Source organism: Ranitomeya imitator, chromosome 3 (assembly GCF_032444005.1).
Source record: "Ranitomeya imitator isolate aRanImi1 chromosome 3, aRanImi1.pri, whole genome shotgun sequence".
In the NCBI taxonomy this organism is placed as follows: Eukaryota; Metazoa; Chordata; class Amphibia; order Anura; family Dendrobatidae; genus Ranitomeya; species Ranitomeya imitator.
In genome coordinates this window covers 111,393,631-111,415,482 of record NC_091284.1, presented here as the reverse complement: position 1 = coordinate 111,415,482, position 21,852 = coordinate 111,393,631, and the positions used below count along the sequence as shown (strand labels likewise).

Genomic DNA, 21,852 nt, shown 5'->3' with positions numbered 1-21,852 from the left:
GTCCTGGTCTCCAGCCCATTTCTCTGTAGTTCTTACACGCTTTTCTCTACTATGCAGGTTATTTAAGCTCAATTTTTAAAGGGCTGCAGCTCGGGCTGATTTGTCTTTCCTCTGAATGTTTGGAGCTTTTCTTTCTTAAGTTAATTATTCATTTTCTGATTTAGAATTTACTGGCTGCTAATTGAAAGGGTGTGAAGTCGGGGACTCTATAATAATTACTTGTCATCACCTCTTCATGTGTCAGGTCTTGAAATGCGCTGTCATGTGTAATTGCACGGCCATACGTTTCCAGTCTAATGCTAATGAAAAGGGTGGTCTCTTCACAAAGTAAACTGGTGCATGAAACCATTTCTTTATATCTTTTATATATGGAAGTGTAAAGATTTCCCACTCTTCATTTTATCATGTAATTAAGGGAAATGGGCTGGGATCCATTTTTTTTTCTGCATGAAACTAGACACATTACAAAGATTGGATTAAAATGTATAGGCCTTGATAAAGTTTTTATGCCAAAGTTTAACCCTAAAAAGCTTTTCAAAGTTGCAAAATTTTGATGCACTGAGAAGCTGCGTGAATATTTTGCGCATTTTGACATACTCTATATTTGGCCAGCTCCAACAAAGTGACTGCAGTGTGGGGAGAACAGGGGCTGTTTAGTAGATTCATGGCCTGGCGGCTAGTGACCGCAGCTGCGGGGACTCGAACATTTTTTTTTTCGAGCATGCAGTAGACACTGTTGGCACACAAGCATGTCCTCTCATCACTAGTGGCGCTATTTGCTACGCCACCAATCTTACTGCAGCTACAACTGGAGTAAGATTTGTGGCGAGACACGCCATTTAGCGCCTTACCTGATCCTTTTAAGAGATGTGCGCCTCTTCATGAATCGGGAGCCTCGCATTCCCCCTGCTCCTTCATAAAGACCAGCGTGTAGAATCTGGTTCATAATGTTTTTTAGAATTGTGATGTGTTCTGTTTAGTAATTGATTCCACGCATTTAATCATGACAATAATAAAACCACATCCTGTCACATCACCACATTCGCCATACACTCTTAAGGTGGCGACCCACTGCTCGTTTGTGCCACCTCCTCTACCCATGCCTTTTCAATGGGGTGTGGGAACAAGAAGGCGCTGCTGGTGGCATTCTTAGGCTCTTTGACAATAAAACCTTCCGAAATGTATTTGATACATGTGTGTGTATGTATGTATGTGTGTATGTATATGTGTATGTATATATATATATATATATATATATATATATATATATATATATATATATATATATATATATATATATATATATATATTTATTTATTTTTCTTCTCTTTTTTAAGGTGGTATATTCCTATTCCACCTTGAGCTACCGATGTAGGTTTGAGCCAATGCTTTTTTTTATTTTTTTCCCCTTGCCAGTGTCTTGTAATATTTGTCATTATGGAGTTACATGTTTATTCTGGTTGTGATTCTTCGTGTTTGTTTGATGATTAATTGTGTTGGAAAACCCCAGCACTGAAGGGATAATCCTGAGCAAGCGTTCTTTGTCCTTGTGCCTGGTAATTATAGAAAGAGGTGCCAGACTGCCCCGCAGAGTGCAAATGGCAGCCTCCGCAACCTGTCACGTCACGGGCTGCTGCTAACGGATTTCTCTCTTCTTGTCAGGTGTGGGACTACGAGACGGGAGATTTTGAGCGCACACTCAAGGGACACACAGACTCTGTACAAGATATTTCATTTGATCATTCTGGCAAGTTTCTGGCTTCTTGCTCCGCTGACATGACTATCAAGCTATGGGATTTCCAAGGATTTGAGTGCATTAGGACCATGCACGGTATGAGCCAGTCGTCCTTGTCCAGTGTTCACAAATGTCATCTGCTTGAATGTAAATTTGTATCTCTGAGAAACCTGTTCTGCATAATGCTAGATACATGCTCATGTCTGATGGATTTATATGTCAGGAACTATAAAATAGTCTTGGGCATATATGTTATTAAACCCAGATGTGGCCTTCTATTATCTGCTTGAAAAACATTCTATATTCCACTTTCTTCCCATGTATTGGAGAAGCCTAAGGCTATGTTCACATGAAGTGTGTTTGATGTGTTTTTTTTTTCTGCAGCCGATACGGACTCTCTTGGCAGGAAAAGCGTTGCAGTCAAAAGGCCTTTTCCTGCATTTGCAGTGTCTATTTTTGCAAGTTTTTTTTCTGTGAGGCTTACATGTGTTCTTTATCTACATGCCTAATAATGTTAGTTTTATTCTTCCAAAAACGCAGCCATAATCGCTGCTGTTTTTGTAGCATTTTTCACTCATTACTTTCTATGGATGAACAAAATGCAGACAGAACTGATATGCTTTAGATTTAACAAATGCAGCAGATTTCCAACTCTGTCAAGAAAAGTGATTTCTGAAATCTAGCTTTTGCTGGCGCTGCAAAAGGCAACTTTTAATTTGCATTAACAAGCTGCAGAAGTGCAACGTGAATATTAACCTTACATGTGACCATAGCCTTAAGGTACCTTCACACATAACGATATTGTTAACGATATCGTTGCTTTTTGTGACGTAGCAACGATATCGTTAATGAAATCGTTATGTGTGACAGCGACCAACGATCAGGCCCCTGCTGGGAGATCGTTGGTCGCTGAATAAAGTCCAGAACTTTATTTCGTTGCTGGACTCCTGCTGACATCGCTGGATCGGCGTGTGTGACACCGATCCAGCGATGTCTTCACTGGTAACCAGGGTAAACATCGGGTAACTAAGCGCAGGGCCGCGCTTAGTAACCCGATGTTTACCCTGGTTACCATCCTAAAAGTAAAAAAAAACAAACAAACGCTACATACTTCCCTACAGCCGTCTGTCCCCGGCGCTGTGCTCTGCACTCCTCCTGTACTGGCTGTGAGCGTCGGTCAGCCGGAAAGCAGAGCGGTGACGTCACCGCTCTGCTTTCCGGCCGCTGTGCTCACAGCCAGTACAGGAGGAGTGCAGAGCACAGAGCTGGAGGACAGACGGCTGTAGGTAAGTATGTAGCGTTTGTTTTGTTTTTTTTACTTTTAGGATGGTAACCAGGGTAAACATCGGGTTACTAAGCGCGGCCCTGCGCTTAGTTACCCGATGTTTACCCTGGTTACCGGCATCGTTGGTCGCTGGAGAGCGGTCTGTGTGACAGCTCTCCAGCGACCAAACAGCGACGCTGCAGCGATCCGGATCGTTGTCGGTATCGCTGCAGCGTCGCTTAATGTGAAGGTACCTTTACATGTGACCATAGCCTTACGTGTGACCACGGCCTTACGTGTGACCACGGCCTTACATGTGACCAGGCCTTACATGTGACCATGGCCTTTCCCCACACATCTTCTGTAAATCTACAACCTACCGAGTAAAATACAGTCATGGCCAAAAGTATTGACACCCCTGCAATTCTGTCAGATAATACTCATTTTCTTCCTGAAAATGATTGCAAACACAAATTATTTGGTATTATTATCTTCATTTAATTTGTCTTAAATAAAAAAACACAAAAAGAATTGTCCTAAAGCCAAATTAAATATAATTCCACACCAAACATAAAAAAGGGGATGGACAAAAGTATTGGCACTGTTTGAAAAATCATGTGATGCTTCTCTAATTTGTGTAATTAACAGCACCTGTAACTTACCTGTGGCACCTAACAGGTGTTGGCAATAACTAAATCACACTTGCAGCCAGTTGACATGGATTAATTCCTTCATGACCTTGGGATTTTTCGTTTTTCCGTGTTCGTTTTTCACTCCCCTCCTTCCCAGAGCCTTAATTTTTTTATTTTTCCGTCAATTTGGCCATGTGAGGGCTTAATTTTTGCGGGACGAGTTGCACTTTTGAATGACCTCATTGGTTTTAGCATGTCGTGTACTAGAAAACGGGAAAAAAATTCCAAGTGCGGTGAAATTGCAAAAAAAGTGCAGTCCCACACTTGTTTTTTGTTTGGCTTTTTTTGCTAGGTTCACTAAATACTAAAACTGACCTGCCATTATGATTCTCCAGGTCAGTAGAGTTCATAGACACCTAACATGACTAGGTTATTTCTTACCAAAGTGGTGAAAAAAATTTCCAAACTTTGCTAAAAAAAAAAATTTGCGCCATTTTCCGATACTCGTAGCGTCTCCATTTTTCGTGATCTGGGGTCGGTTGAAAGCTTATTTTTTTGCGTGCCGAGATGACGGTTTTAATGATAGCATTTTGGTGCAGATACGTTCTTTTGATCGCCCGTTATTGCATTTTAATGCAATGTCGCGGCGACCAAAAAAAACGTACTTCTGGCATTTCAATTTTTTTTTCTCGCTATGCCGTTTAGCGATCAGGTTAATGCTTTTTTTTTTAATTGATAGATCGGGCGATTCTGAACGCGACAATACCAAATATGTGTAGATTTGATTTTTTTTATTTTTATTGATTGATTGGGGCGAAAGGGGGGTGATTTAAACTTTTTTTTAATTTTATTTTTTTCACATTTTTTTAAACTTTTTTTTTTTTTTACTTTTGCCATGCTTCAATAGCCTCCATGGGAGGCTAGAAGCAGGCACAGCACGATCGGCTATGCTACATAGCAGCGATCTGCTGTATGCTGCTATGTAGCAGAAAATCGGGTGTGCTGTGAGCGCCGACCACAGGGTGGCGCTCACAGCTGCCGGGGATCAGTAACCATAGAGGTCTCAAGGACCTCTATGGTTACAATACTGAAGCATCGCCGACCTCCGATCATGTGACGGGGGTCGGCGATGCCGTCATTTCCGGCCGCCCGGCCGGATGCGGTAGTTAAATGCCGCTGTCTGCGTTTGACAGCGGCATTTAACTAGTTAATAGGCGTGGGCAGATCGCGATTCTGCCCGCGCCTATTACGGGCACATGTCAGCTGTTCAAAACAGCTGACATGTCCTGGCTTTGATGCGGGCTGACCGCCGGAGCCCGCATCAAAGCGGGGCTTCTGACCTCGGACGTACTATCCCGTCCGAGGTCAGAAAGGGGTTAAAGTTGACTCAACCTCTGTCCTGTGTCCTTGTGAGGAAGCATGAGCAATCTCAAGGCTACAAGTCCATCTCCAAAGACCTGAATGTTCCTGTGTCTACCGTGCGCAGTGTCATCAAGAGGTTTAAAGCCCCTGGCACTTTGGCTAACCTCCTTAGATGTGGACGGAAAAGAAAAATTGACAAGAGATTTCAACGCAAGATTGAGCGGATGTTGGATAAAGAATCTCGACTAACATCCAAACAAGTTCAAGCTGCCCTGCAGTCCGAGGGTACAACAGTGTCAACCCGTACTATCCGTCGGCATCTGAATGAAAAGGGACTGTATGGTAGGAGACCCAGGAAGACCCCACTTCTTACCCCGAGACATATAAAAGCCAGGCTGGAGTTTCCCAAAACTTACCTGAAAAAGCCTAAAACGTTTTGGAAGAATGCTCTCTGGTCAGATGAGACAAAAGTAGAGCTTTTTGGGCAAAGGCATCAACATAGAGTTTACAGGAGAAAAAAAGAGGCATTCAAAGAAAAGAACACGGTCCCTACAGTCAAACATGGCGGAGGTTCCTTGATGTTTTGGGGTTGCTTTGCTGCCTCTGGCACTGGACTGCTTGACCGTGTGCATGGCATTATGAAGTCTGTAGACTACCAATAAATTTTGCAGCATAATGTAGGGCCCAGTGTGAGAAAGCTGGGTCTCCCTCAGATATCATGGGTCTTCCAGCAGGACAATGACCCAAAACACACTTCAAAAAGCACTAGAAAATGGTTTGAGAGAAAGCACTGGAGACTTCTAAGGTGGCCAGCAATGAGTCCAGACCTGAATCCCATAGAACACCTGTGCAGAGATCTAAAAATGGCAGTTTGGAGAAGGCACCCTTTAAATATCAGGGACCTGGAGCAGTTTGCCAAAGAAGAATGGTCTAAAATTCCAGCAGAGCATTGTAAGAAACTCATTGATGGTTACCGGAAGCGGTTGGTCGCAGTTATTTTGGCTAAAGGTTTTGCAACCAATTATTAGGCTCAGGGTGCCAATACTTTCGTCTGGCCCTTTTTTGGAGTTTTGTGTGAAATGATCAATGTTTTGCTTTTTGCTTCATTCTCTTTTGTGTTTTTTTTTTTTTCATTTAAGATAAATTAAATGAAGATGATAATACCAAAGAATTTGTGATTGCAATCATTTTCAGGAAGAAACGGAGTATTATCTGACAGAATTGCAGCGGTGTCAATACTTTTGGCCATGACTGTACATGCATACATCCTGATTGGTTGCTCTCGCCTCACGGCACCCCCTTCCCCATTTCAGAATATATGAAAGGGGGAACTGAAATGAGCGCACCTCCTTATTCTATGAGGTGTCACATGAGCATATAACTGGCTGATGGGGCTGAACCTACCACATGGCTCCTGGGAATCTATTTTCAGCGATCTCAAGTTTTGGGCTGTCAGATTTGGTTACACGCTCGATTATTGCTCTGAATTAATGATCAGTCATGCCTGGTATGTAGACGTTTACATCTACATACCAGATACACATATATATCTTAGTAAGATTACACACAGTAAAGAATACAACGCTGCATTCACCAATTGTCAGCAAACCTAGATTCACAAGGCTGGAAACAGGTTTAGAAATGTGAGGAGAGGCTAAGGCTTCTTTCACACTTCCGTCAGTACGGGGCCGTCATGAAGCGTCGGCGCGACGTACCGACGGAAGTGTTGTGACGGATCCAAATAAACGGAAATGTGAAGGTAGCCTTAGTAGTAAGGCCAAGTGCACACTGCTTTTCCTGCTGTATGCTTCTGTCTTCCTATAGGGTGTTTCTTACCGGATGGAGGCATAAGTGTGATCTTTTGGTCTAAGGCTGTCTAGCAAGCGTCTTCATATTGTCTTGTTTAAGGCTACGATCACACCTTGAGTATTTGGTGAGTGTTTTACATCAGTATTTGTAAACCCAAACCAGGAGAGGAGCAAGCTGGAAAAGTATAATCGAAACACGTCACCACTTCTGTATTTATCACCCACTCCTGACCAAATACTCAACGTATGCAAATGGCATGACAGTATAGTATAACAACTGTTTTCCAATACAGATGGCCACCATAAAAAAGTAAACATGATGGGATGAGTTTGTTTTTTTTTTTTTTGCAGGGACTTTCTATTGCATATGGATGCTTAGATATCATTTCAATCTGTAGCCACTGTAGGATGTATACACCGGACAGTGGCCATAAACTCTGGCTACCTAGGAAAGTATGAGTATAGCTGATGTAAAAGGGGCATTAGGAAGGTGGGAAGTAGAAGTGTATCACTGAAGTTCAGGTTTGTGCACAAATGTTGTGAAGGCTTCACTCAAGGCAATACCTACTCTGACAACACTTTCTGAATCTGTGTGTTTCCCTCTTTTAAAATAAAAATTATGCTCACTTAGAGTTGGTGCCGTTCCAGCAGTGTAGGCACTGTCTCTCATGAAAATCGCGTAACTGTGTGATGTCGCTCGAATCCTGCAGGCAATCAGAAGAAGCTAGCGTCACTCTCCCTGCCTGTGGACAAATCACATACAGGTGCATCTCACAAAATTAAATATCATGAAAAAGTTCATTTCAGTTCTTCAATCCAAAAAGTGAAACTCGTATATAGTCATTACAAGCAGAGTGATGTATTTTAAGTGTTTTTCTGTTAACCCCTTTCTGACATGGGACGTACTATCCCGTCGAGGTGGGGTGGGCCCCCATGACCATGGACGGGATGGTACGTCCAGCGCGATCGGCGGCGCTCACGGGGGGAGCGCCGCCGATCGCGGCCGGGTGTCAGCTGTTTATCGCAGCTGACATCCGGCACTATGTGCCAGGAGCGGTCACGGACCGCCCCCGGCACATTAACCCCTGGCACACCGCGATCAAAGATGATCGTGATGTGCCGGCGGTATAGGGAAGCTTCCCGCAGGGAGGGGGCTCCCTGCGGGCATCCCTGAGCCCCCCGCAGCAACGCGATGTTATCGCGTTGCTGCGAGGGTCTCACCTCCCTCCCTGCTTCCTCCTGCCCCGGATCCAAGATGGCCGCGGATCCGGGTCCTGCAGGGAGGGAGGTGGCTTCACAGAGCCTGCTCAGAGCAGGCACTGTGAAGGCTGCAGCGCTGCATGTCAGATCAGTGATCTGACAGAGTGCTGTGCACACTGTCAGATCACTGATCTGTGATGTCCCCCCCGGGACAATGTAAAAAAGTAAAAAAAAAAAAATTTCAAAATGTGTAAAAAATATTCCTAAATAATGAAAAAAAAAAAAAATTATTCCCCTAAATACATTTCTTTATCTAAATAAAAAAAAAAAAAAACAATAAAAGTACACATATTTAGTATCGCCGCGTCCGTAATGGCCCGACCTATAATACTAGCCCACTAGTTAACCCCTTCAGTAAACACCGTAAGGAAAAAAAAAGAGGCAAAAAACAACGCTTTATTATCATACCGCCGAACAAAAAGTGGAATAACACGCGATCAAAAAGACAGATATAAATAACCATGATACCGCTGAAAGAGTCATCTTGTCCCGCAAAAAACGAGCCGCCATACAGCATCATCAGCAAAAAAAAAAAAAAAAAAGTTATAGTCCTGAGAATAAAGCGATGCAAAAATAATTATTTTTTCTATAAAATAGTTTTTATCGTATAAAAGCGCCAAACCATAAAAAAATGATATAAATGAGGTGTCGCTGTAATCGTACTGACCCGAAGAATAAAACTGATTTATCAATTTTACCAAACGCGGAACGGTATAAACGCCTCCCCCAAAAGAAATTCATGAATAGCTGGTTTTTGGTCATTCTGCCTCGCAAAAATCGGAATAAAAAGCGATCAAAAAATGTAACGTGCCCGAAAATGTTACCAATAAAAACGTCAACTCGTCCCGCAAAAAACAAGACCTCACATGACTCTGTGAACCAAAATATGGAAAAATTATAGCTCTCAAAATGTGGTAACGCAAAAAATATTTTTTGCAATAAAAAGCGTCTTTCAGTGTGTGACGGCTGCCAATCATAAAAATCCGCTAAATAACCCGCTATAAAAGTAAATCAAACCCCCCTTCATCACCCCCTTAGTTAGGGAAAAATTAAAAAAATGTATTTATTTCCATTTTTCCGTTAGGACTAGGGTTAGGGTTTGGGTTAGGGCTAGGGTTAGGGCTAGGGTTAGGGTTTGGGTTAGGGCTAGGGCTAGGGTTAGGGCTATGGTTAGGACTAGGGTTAGGGCTATGGTTAGGGCTAGGGTTAGGGCTAGGGTTAAGGCCACAGTTAGGGTTGGGGCTAAAGTTAGGGTTAGGGCTATGGGTAGGGTTAGGGTTGGGGCTAAAGTTAGGGTTGGGGCTAGGGTTAAGGCTACAGTTAGGGTTGGGGCTAAAGTTAGGGTTGAGGCTAGGGTTAAGGCTACAGTTAGGGTTGGGGCTAAAGTTACGGTTAGGGTTTAGATTACATTTACAGTTGGGAATAGGGTTGGGATTAGGGTTAGGTGTGTCAGGGTTAGAGGTGTGGTTAGGGTTACTGTTGAGATTAGGGTTAGGGGTGTGTTTGGATTAGGGTTTCAGTTATAATTGGGGGGTTTCCACTGTTTAGGCACATCAGGGGCTCTCCAAACGCGACATGGCGTCCGATCTCAATTCCAGCCAATTCTGCGTTGAAAAAGTAAAACAGTGCTTCTTCCCTTCCGAGCTCTCCCGTGTGCCCAAACAGGGGTTTACCCCAACATATCGGGTATCAGCATACTCAGGACAAATTGGACAACAACTTTTGGGGTCCAATTTCTCCTGTTACCCTTGGGAAAATACAAAACTGGGGGCTAAAAAATAATTTTTGTGGGGAAAAAAAAGATTTTTTATTTTCACAGCTCTGCGTTATAAACTGTAGTGAAACACTTGGGGGTTCAAAGTTCTCACAACACATCTAGATAAGTTCCATGGGGGTCTAGTTTCCAATATGGGGTCACTTGTGGGGGATTTCTACTGTTTAGGTACATTAGGGGTTCTGCAAACGCAATGTGACGCCTGCAGACCATTCCATCTAAGTCTGCATTCCAAATGGCACTCCTTCCCTTCCGAGCCCTCCCATGCGCCCAAACGGTGGTTCCCCCCAACATAAGGGGTATCAGCGTACTCAGGACAAATTGGACAACAACTTTTGGGGTCAAATTTCTCCTCTTACCCTCGGGAAAATACAAAACTGGGGGCTAAAAAATAATTTTTTGGGGAAAAAATTTTTGTTTTATTTTTACGGCTCTCCATTATAAACTTCTGTGAAGCCCTTGGTGGGTCAAAGTGCTCACCACACATGTAGATAAGTTCCTTAGGGGGTCTACTTTCCAAAATGGTGTCACTTGTCGGGGGTTTCTACTGTTTAGGTACATTAGGGGCTCTGTAAACGCAATGTGACACCTGCAGACCATTCCATCAAAGTCTGCATTCAAATGGCACTCCTTCCCTTCCGAACCCTCCCATGCGCCCAAACAGTGGTTGCCCCCACATATGGTGTATCATCGCACTCAGGACAAATTGGGCAACAAATTTTGGGGTCCACTTTCTCCTGTTACCCTCGGGAAAATACAAAACTGGGGGCTAAAAAATAATTTTTGTGGGAAAAAAAAAAAGATTTTTTATTTTCACAGCTCTGCGTTATAAACTGTAGTGAAACACTTGGGGGTTCAAAGTTCTCACAACACATCTAGATAAGTTCCATGGGGGTCTAGTTTCCAATATGGGGTCACTTGTGGGGGATTTCTACTGTTTAGGTACATTAGGGGTTCTGCAAACGCAATGTGACGCCTGCAGACCATTCCATCTAAGTCTGCATTCCAAATGGCACTCCTTCCGAGCCCTCCCATGCGCCCAAACGGTGGTTCCCCCCAACATATGGGGTATCAGCGTACTCGGGACAAATTGTACAACAACTTTTGGGGTCCAATTTCTTCTCTTACTCTTGGGAAAATAAAAAATTGGGGGCCGAAAGTTAATTTTTGTGAAAAAATATGATTTTTTATTTTTACGGTTCTACATTATAAACTTCTGTGAAGCACTTGGTGGGTCAAAGCGCTCACCACACATCTAGATAAGTTCCTTAAGGGGTCTACTTTCCAAAATGGTGTCACTTGTGGGGGGTTTCAATGTTTAGGCACATCAGGGGCTCTCCAAACGAAACATGGCGTCCCATCTCAATTCCAGTCAATTTTGCATTGAAAAGTCAAATGGCGCTCCTTCGCTTCCGAGCTCTGCCATGCGCCCAAACAGTGGTTTACCCCCACATGTGGGGTATTGTCGTGCTCAGGACAAATTGTACAACAATGTTTGGGGTCTATTTTCTCCTCTTACCCTTGGTAAAATTAAACAAATTGGAGCTGAATTAAATTTTTTGTGAAAAAAAGTTAAATGTTAATTTTTATTTAAACATTCAAAAAATTCCTGTGAAGCACCAGAAGGATTCATAAACTTCTTGAATATGGTTTTGAGCACCTTGAGGGGTGTAGTTTTTAGAATGGTGTCACACTTGGGTATTTTCTATCATATAGACCCCTCAAAATGACTTCAAATGAGATGTGGTCCCTAAAAAAAAAATGGTGTTGTAGAAATGAGAAATTGCTGGTCAACTTTTAACCCTTAACTCCCTAACAAAAAAAAATTTTGGTTCCAAAATTGTGCTGATGTAAAGTAGACATGTGGGAAATGTTACTTATTAAGTATTTTGTGTGACATATCTCTGTGATTTAATTGCATAAAAATTCAAAGTTGGAAAATTGCAAAATTTTCATAATTTTCGCCAAATTTCCGTTTTTTTCACAAATAAACGCAGGTACTATCAAAGAATTTTTACCATTGTCATGAAGTACAATATGTCACGAGAAAACAATGTCAGAATCACTGGGATCCGTTGAAGCGTTCCAGAGTTATAACCTCACAAAGGGACAGTGGTCAGAATTGTAAAAATTGGCCCGGTCATTAACGTGCAAACCACCCTTGGGGGTAAAGGGGTTAATGTTGTTGATTATGGCTTACAGCCAATGAAAACCCAAGTGTCATTGTCTCAATAAATTAGAATACTTTCTAACACCAGCTTGAAAAATTATTTTAAAATAAAAAATGTTGGCCTTCTGAAACGTATGTTCAGTAAATGCACTCATTACTTGGTTGGGGCCCCTTTGGCATCAATGTGGCGTGGCATGGAGGCGATCAGCCTGTGGCACTGCTGAGGTGTTATGGAAGCCCAGGTTGCTTTGATAGCAGCCTTCAGCTCGTTTGCATTGTTGGGTCTGGTGTCGCTCATCTTCCTCTTGACAATATCCCATAGATTCTCTATGGGGTTAAGGTCAAGTGAGTTTGCTGACCGATTAATCAAGCACAGTGATACTGTTGTTTTCAAACCAGGTATTGGTACGTTTGGCAGTGTGGACAGGTGCCAAGTCCTGCTGGAGAATGACATTTCCATCTCCAAAAATCTTGCCGCCAGAGGGAAGCATGAAGTGCTCTAAAATTTCCTGGTAGACGGCTGCGCTGACTTTGGTCTTGATAAGTGTACCTACACCAGCAGATGACATGACTCCCAAAGTCATCACTGATTGTGGAAGCTTCACACTAGACCTCAAGCAGCTTGGATTGTGACCTCTCCACTCTTCCTCCACTCTGAGACCTTGACTTCCAAAGACTAGTGTGAAGTATTCACAATCAATGATTGTTTTGGGAGCTATGTCATCTGCTGGTGTAGGTCCACTATGTTTTATGAAGACAAAAGGCAGTGCAAGCCGTCCACCAGGAAATTTTTAGAGTACTTCATGTTTCCCTCTGCCGACAAGCTTTTTGGAGATGTAAATTTTATTCTCCAGCAGGACTTGGCACCTGTCCACACTGCCAAAAGTACCAATACCCAGTTTAAAAACCGTACCATTGTGCTTGATTGGCCAGCAAACGTGTCTGACCATAACACCATAGAAAATCTATGATGTATTGTCAAGAGGAAGATGAGTCACCAGACCCAACAATACAGTTGAGCTGAAGGCTGCTACCTGGGCTTCCATAACACCTCAGCAGTGCCACAGGCTGACCGACTCCATGCCATGCCGCATTGATACAGTAATTGATGCAAAAGGAGCCCCGACCAAGTCTTGAGTGCATTTACTGAACATACATTTCAGTAGACCAACATTTCGGATTGTAAAATATTTTTTTCAAGCTGGTGTTAGTAAATTAGAATACTTTGAGATAATGACTTTTGGGTTTTCATTGGCTGTAAGCCATAATCATCAACATTAACAGAAATAAACACTTGAAATAGATCACTCTGTTTGTAATGACTCTGTATAATGAGTTCCACTTTTTGTATTGAAGAACTGAAATAAATTAACTTTTCAATGATGATCTAATTTTGTGGGATGCACCTGTACATCAGGAGGAGGTGAGTGCTGCTGCTTTATTTTCCTCCAGATATGTGATATGTCCGAAGGTGGGGAGAGTGATGCTAGCTGCCTCTGTTTGGCCACAGGGTTCATGTGACATCACATGGTTGCGCGATCGCCAGGAGAGACAGTGTCCGCATCAGAGGTGAAAGAGGAAAACATCGGGATGTAGAATGCTTTTGGTATACAGTGCAGATATTTTTTTTTTTATATAATAGTCTAATTTGATTTCTCTCTTCTTTTTCCCCATGAGAAAGGGGAAAGGGTTTCTAGGTCCTGGGTTCTTTGACTGCAATAAAAAGCCAAATGTTTCCCAAGCATTTTTCTTCATGTTCTGACCTATAACATTATTAAAAATAACCTGTGACATTGGAGATGCAGCCTGATCTATGGGTAGCATAGACTTGTCCCATCACTAGGTAGTTATTGAGCAGGAAAATGATTGTTTTCCCCACAATCCTGTATATCGTTCAGTGTAACCTGTGATCACTTCATGTAAAACGTTTGCTCATTCTGGACCGTGCCACTTGGTAAGAACCGACCACTGGACCTCTGTTTAAAAAGGAGCCTTAATTTAAATGGAAAGGAAATAAAATGCAAGTTAAACTACAAATGGTGAAAAAATAATTTTTTTAAATTTTTCTAGCAATTGGTTTAATTGATTATAGTGCACCCTTTGGCTTTTATATTCTGTTTCATGGTCTGTTTCTGGCTGCAGGATGAGGCCGCTGTGATGTGATGAAGAATGTAATTCAGGCCTTTTCCTGAGCTCTTCTGGCTTGTTTTGACTACATCAAAGTTGAATGTGCAGGGAAACAGTCTGAAAGAAAAACTGTGCAAAATGTTTAATGAATTGCAAAAAATTACTTGCAGTCTGAATACATCTTATGATGTGTTGATTGACTGGTTATTTTGTCTGTAGGTCACGATCACAATGTTTCATCAGTAGCGATAATGCCTAACGGAGATCATATAGTGTCTGCTTCAAGAGACAAAACTATTAAAATGTGGGAAGTTCAGACCGGGTAAGGATTTGTTTTTCCATTTTTTTTTCTTCTTTTATTTATTTATTTTTAAAATTTTGCTGTTCATTAGTCTTTTCTTTTGTGCCTTAGAAATAGTGTGTAAAAAGATTTTTTATTTATAGGTATTGTGTGAAGACGTTCACAGGCCACAGAGAGTGGGTCCGCATGGTGAGGCCTAATCAAGATGGTACACTGATTGCAAGTTGTTCTAATGATCAAACTGTCCGTGTCTGGGTGGTAGCAACAAAAGAATGCAAAGCAGAGCTAAGAGAACATGAGCACGTGGTAGAGTGCATCTCCTGGGCTCCCGAGACCTCCTATTCCACGATATTAGATGCCACAGGATCCGAGGTACACACTTGTCTTGACTGTAAAAGATTCCCTTATTCTGTGATCGTTGGTGCGTGGTGGTGAACTCTTTCTTATGGTGTAGCCTGCTGTTTTGCAGATGAAGAAGAGTGGTAAACCTGGACCGTTTCTGCTATCGGGATCCAGAGATAAGACGATTAAGATGTGGGACATCAGTACTGGCATGTGCCTAATGACACTCGTAAGTAACTTACTGCCTTATTTTAATTATTTTTTTTTTTTTTAAATGGAGATAAAAAAAACATTACGGAGACATGGCTGCTTTCCTCTTGAAAAGTCTGCGCTCTCGCTGTGTGGGATTTCAGCTCTGTCCCATTAACATGGCAGCAAATGACGAATATAAGCGATAAGAAATGGGTAATACTTTGGCATTAGCTGTGGCTCAGAAGAGTCTTTAACAAAATCTCTCTTCTTTCCACTATAATGTTTTTGTCCTATTTTATTAACCTGTAGGTTGGCCATGATAACTGGGTACGTGGTGTTCAGTTTCACCCAGGAGGTAAATTTATATTGAGTTGTGCCGATGACAAGACCCTTCGTATTTGGGACTATAAAAACAAGCGCTGCATGAAGACCCTGAATGCGCACGAACATTTTGTTACCTCTTTGGGTAAGTGGTGTTATATCTAGTTAAAGCAATCCTGATGGCTGATTTAATGCTGAATCGGGCATGTATCCGGAAGTCGTCTCAGCCAGGTACGGCTTTTTCTGAAAAGTTGGTGTTTCAGAGAAAACATCCATTTAACCCCTTCCTGACCTGTGACGCAGCGTATGCGTCATGGCGGGTTCGCGTTCCTGCAGGTCGAGTGAACGGGTTAACTGAAATGTCACCCGACCTGCAGGTACAGGGGGACTTGTACTGGCAAGTTTGATTTGCACCCCCGTGGCTACGATGGCTTCTGGTGACTTTTGTCACGCCCCCCAGATCTGATTAGAGCTAGCGTCCATGTGATGCCATCTCTCCAATCAGATGTGGAGGGGCAGAGTAAACAATGGCTGCCTTGCTCTTCACCTTCTTCCCTTCCCTGTAATTGAAGAGCAACGTGCCTGCTTGCTACTGCCGCCTGACCGTGATCACCGAGTGACTACGATCACCACTGCTGCCGCCATCGGTTGCCCCCCTGCCGTCAGATCACACACACACTCTCACACACTCTCACACACTCTCACACTCTCACACACTCACACACTCACACACTCTCACACACACTCACACACTCTCACACACTCTCACACACTCTCACACACTCTCACACACTCTCACACACACTCACACACACTCACACACACTCACACACTCTCACACACTCTCACACACACTCACACACTCACACACACGCACTTTGGGTGCTCATACAATACTGTGATTGTGACACAACAAAATGTCGCCCCAATTGTACAAAAATGATCAAGCCAACGTATCAACCAGCCAATCTGATCTTGGTGATGCATGTGGATGACTCACTAGGAGACAAGTTTATATCCCAAAATTTGCACATTGGCTTGATATGGCCACCTGATTTAGATTGTGTCTGGATCGAATGTATTGCGATTGCTTTGATAAGACATTTATTATGCTCTAAGGTTTCTCCAGACACCAATCAACGAAAACCAGGGGAGAAAAGGAGTTATAAAAATACTGTTTTATGTTCCTGTTCTGTGCCCTCACCTGTCCTCTCTGCCGCTGCTTCTCTGTGCCAGTCTGTTCCTGTGCGGAGGCCAGTGGTTGGTGGGAGATGGGGTGACGGCAGGTGAAGGCCTAGGACTGGGGAGATTAATGCATTCTATTTTATCCACTTCCTGGCATTTAACCGAAAAATAAAAATGGCTGAATGGTTAATCATTTGCTTGATTAGTGCAAATCAAAACAAAATTTGCATTCACCAGGTAATTTGTAATGTGTAATTCTCACCTCTCTGTAGATGTGTATAAGGCCCAGAGAAACATGCGTATAAAACTGGAATAGTGCCTTTTTACTTTTAGAAAATGAAGGGGCATGATTTATCCTTAAAATGGGTCATCAGTATTTTAACGTCAGATTGGGGTGTAACACGCAGCAGCCTTACTGCTCTGTTGTTGGGTCATTGGACCCCTATCATTTTGATGCTGTTACCCATCAGTTCTATGTACCCAGACAACCCCCTTTTTAGTTGACCCACAGACCTAGAACAGCTTACGAACACAGCCATACGTGAAATTCAGTGCGGAGCGTTTTTAAGCGACCCTTGTCAAAGCGATGAGGGTTTGCTCGTATTTGAGGGTAAAATGTGTGGGTCAGTACAGTACTAGTGAGCTAGAAGAGGATTCAACATATCTTACAATTTGTAGAAAACGTCGGCGTGGATTTGACGTGCTGATTTCAAAGCCCCCAACATATCATATTTAGCTTTGTGTGTGGCTTTTGTCATGTAATGGCTGCAATCTGTGAAGCTCCTGCAGATTTTCCTGCAGAGGTATTGCAGAATAAGCTGCAGTAAATCTGTGTGTGAACGTACCCTTAGGAGCAGAGAGCAGTCTCTTTCCTTTAGTTCTGGATCACCCCATTGTGGATGGTAAAATACATATGGGTACAAATCATTTGCTTATTTAATTACTGACATTTCTTCTTTTGCTTTCCCTTTAGATTTCCACAAGACTGCCCCCTATGTGGTCACTGGAAGTGTAGATCAAACAGTAAAAGTGTGGGAGTGCCGTTGATTTAAGCTCACCTTGGATCCCATTGCCTCTCCCCTTCCTCTGGATGCACTCAGATACCATGGTTACCCATTGAGCTCTGTTAAATACCTATTGTCCTTTCATGTAAATTATTCTGGATGTAGATTGAGCTTATTAATGTTACACACAAAGTATTCATGCATGGTGAATCCAAATTGTATACTGTAAATTTACATACGTTGTCTAGAAGTACCATAGGTTTAAGAACACGGGCAGGCATTGGTCACATCAGACCTAACAGGCAAGAACTGGGTAATTGTGGGGTCCCTTCCCTACCTGCAGAATCATGCCTGTCACTTTGTCTTCGGTTGTGGTTTCCTGGATCGGTCGGCTCACTTCAGAAGCACATCCTTGCGGGGCTTTTTGGAAAGTAATGTGGATCTCCTACACTATTTTTAGTGAGCTTTAAAGTTGTCCACTTTGTGTTGGAGTGTCTGCAGAATTGGAGTTTGTGTAGCAGCAGCACTTGTCTTTTATGTATGTAAAGATTACTGCAAAACATGGCACTAAATACTTTGTTGCAGGTATTAAACTTACCATTACACTGGGTTGTTTCCCTTTTTTCTTTGAGGTTGATTAGTGTCTGATGATCGCCACCTAGGGTTCTTTCTGAGGCATTACACACTTGATGGCCTTTAAGGAGATTGTTGGATGGTAACCAAAGACTTCACATCAGTGGTAAAGTGAGAATTATGCAACAAAATTGATAAGCATACCGACATTTCTTATAATAACCACCTGCACCGAGAGAACAGTGTAACACGTTACCTCTTCATATTTTTTTTTTTTTTACGTCAGTCCACCGTTGTGTGCCTCCGAACTAGCTACCACCATGCCTTCATCTAGAACAGAGGTTTTTTTTTCTTATATTGAGAACATCCACCAGAAGGCCCTCTATGAATTGTTAGAATAGGATTGATGCAAGAAATGGATGACCACCTAACAACGCACTGTAGGTCCAAAAACTCCTGTCTGCATTATGTCAGATGTGGATTAATTAGATTAATCAACCATGTGGACAAGGCAGCTGTGCTGTCACCTTACTTTCTCAGGAGGGAAGTTTCTAGATTCCACTTTTTTTTTTTCCATTTCCTCATGAGAAGTTGACAAGAAGCTAAAGCATTAAATGGTTGCTAAATGAATACCTGGAGCAGAGCCTGCTGGAGGGATTACCTTGGACTTGCACCAGTCGTGGAGCTGGAAGGATAATATACCCCAGACCTGAGCTTCTGATCTAGTCCTTGCACAGATTAATCACCCAGACTAAGCTATGGGTTAATGTAGACATGATTGCTTAGGTCTAACACTGATCAGGCTGCAAAAGTCAGAAGAAAATCTGGTGTCCAGTGTATCCGGTACTGGGGTCTCATGACTTCTCCCATACACAAGGCCAGCTTCTGGCGCTGGTAGTTCAGAGAAGATGATGTGCATGCTGTAAGACGCCTCCATGCAAGATCTAGGCATTGCTTTTCAAAAAGTACCCCTCTCCTCCATCATCCGGCCTAACACTGATTGCTACGTTCTTCCTCATCTATACCATGTGTGTACAAAACACTTTGTGTAAGCGTTCCCTTTATGAATGTAATATTTTTTTTTATCATTGTCACATTGATGTTTTATGATTTTTTTTTTCTCTCCACTTTATTTTCTAACTTATAAAGAACTTGCAGTACTCGCGTCGACCACAATGAAGGCCCATGTGCTGCTCATTGTACGGTCCACCATCTATCCAGCCGTACCCTGAAAGGGGAACATAAAATGCACAAAAACCTTGTGAGTGCGTGGCCTGTTGCATACGAAGAGAAATTTCACCTTTTCACACTACACTAATGTTCTGTTTCCTCCCATATAATAAGACCGTTTTGCTTATTGTGAGCATGTCTGCCCTCCAGTAATTATTCTCTCCAGTAAGAGCTCTTGACATCGCTGTGCGCCTCATCCAGTTGTTTCTATTAATTTTTTAAGCTTTATTTAAAGAGTTAAGTCCAGGGTTTTTTGTTTTTCTCGTTTTTAAAATGAGATTTGCATAATGCAATGGAGATCTTGAGACACAGTAGTAGGTCCTTCTCTCCTGTTCTGACCGCTTTTCTCAAAGAAGCCTTCACATTGTTAACATTGTGCATACTATGTAATGGATTCCTTGGCTGCTGAACAGATATACGGTCTGCTTTCATGTTGGCACTTAATTATTGGGCAAGTGTGAGTGTGCCTTATTGCCTCTTTATGTGTACTTTGGTACCTTTTTGTATAGTGTGTTGAAGCACTGAGGACCTGCTTTGTTGTGCTGCTGTCTTGGAGAGGCTTTAGTTGAAGGCTTGAGCTCACAGAAAATGCCTTTTTAGATATCTCGAACCAAAAGGAAATTCCATGTCATAGATGACATCACTCTGTGCATTGTTGCTTTTTTTTGGGGGGTGGGGGGGAGGGCGGTGGGGACGATCTGATGTCTTTTTGCTCCGTTGTGTGTCTTGAAGGAATATCTGTCCTGTGATGACAAGATGGAGATGACCATAGCAGCGAATAGTGAAGAAACCGTACAGTGTAAGAAGGGTGGCATGATCTATGGCTACCATAGGCCTGGGGAGTAAAAACTAACTTGATTATCTGCTTAAAAACATTCTAGAGCATTGGCTCTTGGACAGAGGGATGACTTGCTTTTTTGGTTATCCCTTTACAACCTTGAACATTTGCAGTCAGTGCCTCCTACAATGACACTAGTGAAGAGCGCCACGGCCACGCAAGCCAACATCAGGCTTCACCCTATAATGTCTCCTTGTTGACAGATGTATGTTTGCCTCGTGTTGCCTGTGACTGAATTTATTCCTAGTTATGGCTCATAAAAGTGCGAATACGTTCTACCAGTAGTATCCAGAAACACGGGGACTTGGAGTTTAAAAATTGTTGCTGTTTAATGGCATCTTGCACTTTTTAGAAGTATAAGCCGTCCTGCTTTTGTGTGGTGTGACCAATGATGTGCCCAGGCACTAATCAAACAATAGTTACTAGCCAGCTGTCCAGGGCCGTGGGGCACTGTAGATAAAGAAACTGACGCTAGACCCACAAAGCCCAGTCTACGTATAATTGTCGATATCCCCTCCCCCGCTTCTGTTTGCCTCTTCTGCTTTATGTGAACCTCTGGTATTTTAATTCTGTATCCAGCACTCCACCAGTGTCCTCTGCGAACAATGTGTAACACATACTATATTGCTGTTCAGCGGTGACTTGATAATCCTGGATATGTTTATCTGTGGGGGGAAAAAAATGGGGGCAAAATGTACATCTAACAAAATAACAGGCACTTACATTATTTGTCAAGACCGTAGGTATAGATAATAAATTAAACTTGCAGATGGAGGTCCGTGGTGAATGTCAATTCTGGGGGGGGGGGGTCTGGTCGAAACGTTTTCCCTTTTGTTAATGGCGCCATGGATTTACAAGTCACAGCTGAGACATTTTCTCTTCTAACCGTTTTATTTTAGCTGTCCCACACGATCATGTAAGTGGCTACTGTCTTGTCCTCCAGGCGGCCATTGTCCCACACGTCATTCCTCGCCTTTCTCCAGTTCCTTCTTGAAGAACATTTGATCTTCAGCATAGTTGATCCTGACACGGACATGAGATTGTGTCCATTTTCATAAGGAAAAAAACAAAAACGGGAAGGTTTTATTTTGGAGGATCTTTTCTTTTTAAGACTGTAAGTGTTTAACTGAGAAGAAAGTGACACAATGAAAAGACAAATATAAAAATCAGTAAAGGAATGTATATAATACTGCTCTGTGTTTTACAGTAAGACTTGTTGCTCTCAGACTGTGTAAAACAAAATTTATTCATGTTTTCTGCATATTAAAAAAAATCTTATTGTACCAATTGGTAAACTATTAAATGCATATAAAATGAACGTGTGCCTGTTGTCTGCTTTAGAGAACCAAGCTATAGATCACATTTGATCATGAGCTATTTATTTTCTTAAATTCTAATATGATCATGTTCTCTTCTGAATGTGTGGCCTTGTTACACAGCTTTAGTAAAACTGCTGTAACTGCACCCGTATACATGTTTGTTTGGAAAAGTCCCTTTAACGATAATGCTCCTAAATATCCCCCTATACCTTTTACTTCCTGTGCGCTGGCGCTAGCACTGTTGTCATGGAGATCACTTCCTATTCAGAATCTCTTGCTACATTTCCCATCATTCCTCATTATGGGTTGTGAGACCCCAGCAGTGAGCACGGATCCCGATACTCTGCCTAAACCCCTCTCACTCCACCCCCAGCATCAGCACAGTTTCCTGTACAGGATTGCAGGCAATAGAAGT

At 42.4% G+C, this 21,852-nt stretch overlaps 1 protein-coding gene across 1 annotated transcript in view; it reads left to right on the top strand.

The window, feature by feature from the left end:
• Nucleotides 1-21,436, top strand: part of PAFAH1B1 (platelet activating factor acetylhydrolase 1b regulatory subunit 1) — a 126,645-nt gene extending 105,209 nt beyond the window's left edge. Inside the window, exons 6-11 of the mRNA XM_069761282.1 lie at nucleotides 1,663-1,831; nucleotides 14,352-14,454; nucleotides 14,577-14,805; nucleotides 14,903-15,004; nucleotides 15,277-15,433; nucleotides 17,447-21,436. Coding sequence (XP_069617383.1) covers nucleotides 1,663-1,831; nucleotides 14,352-14,454; nucleotides 14,577-14,805; nucleotides 14,903-15,004; nucleotides 15,277-15,433; nucleotides 17,447-17,520 — 834 coding nt within the window. The 3' untranslated portion in view covers nucleotides 17,521-21,436. The remainder of the gene's footprint in view (nucleotides 1-1,662; nucleotides 1,832-14,351; nucleotides 14,455-14,576; nucleotides 14,806-14,902; nucleotides 15,005-15,276; nucleotides 15,434-17,446) is intronic.
• Nucleotides 21,437-21,852: the final 416 nt, after the last annotated feature.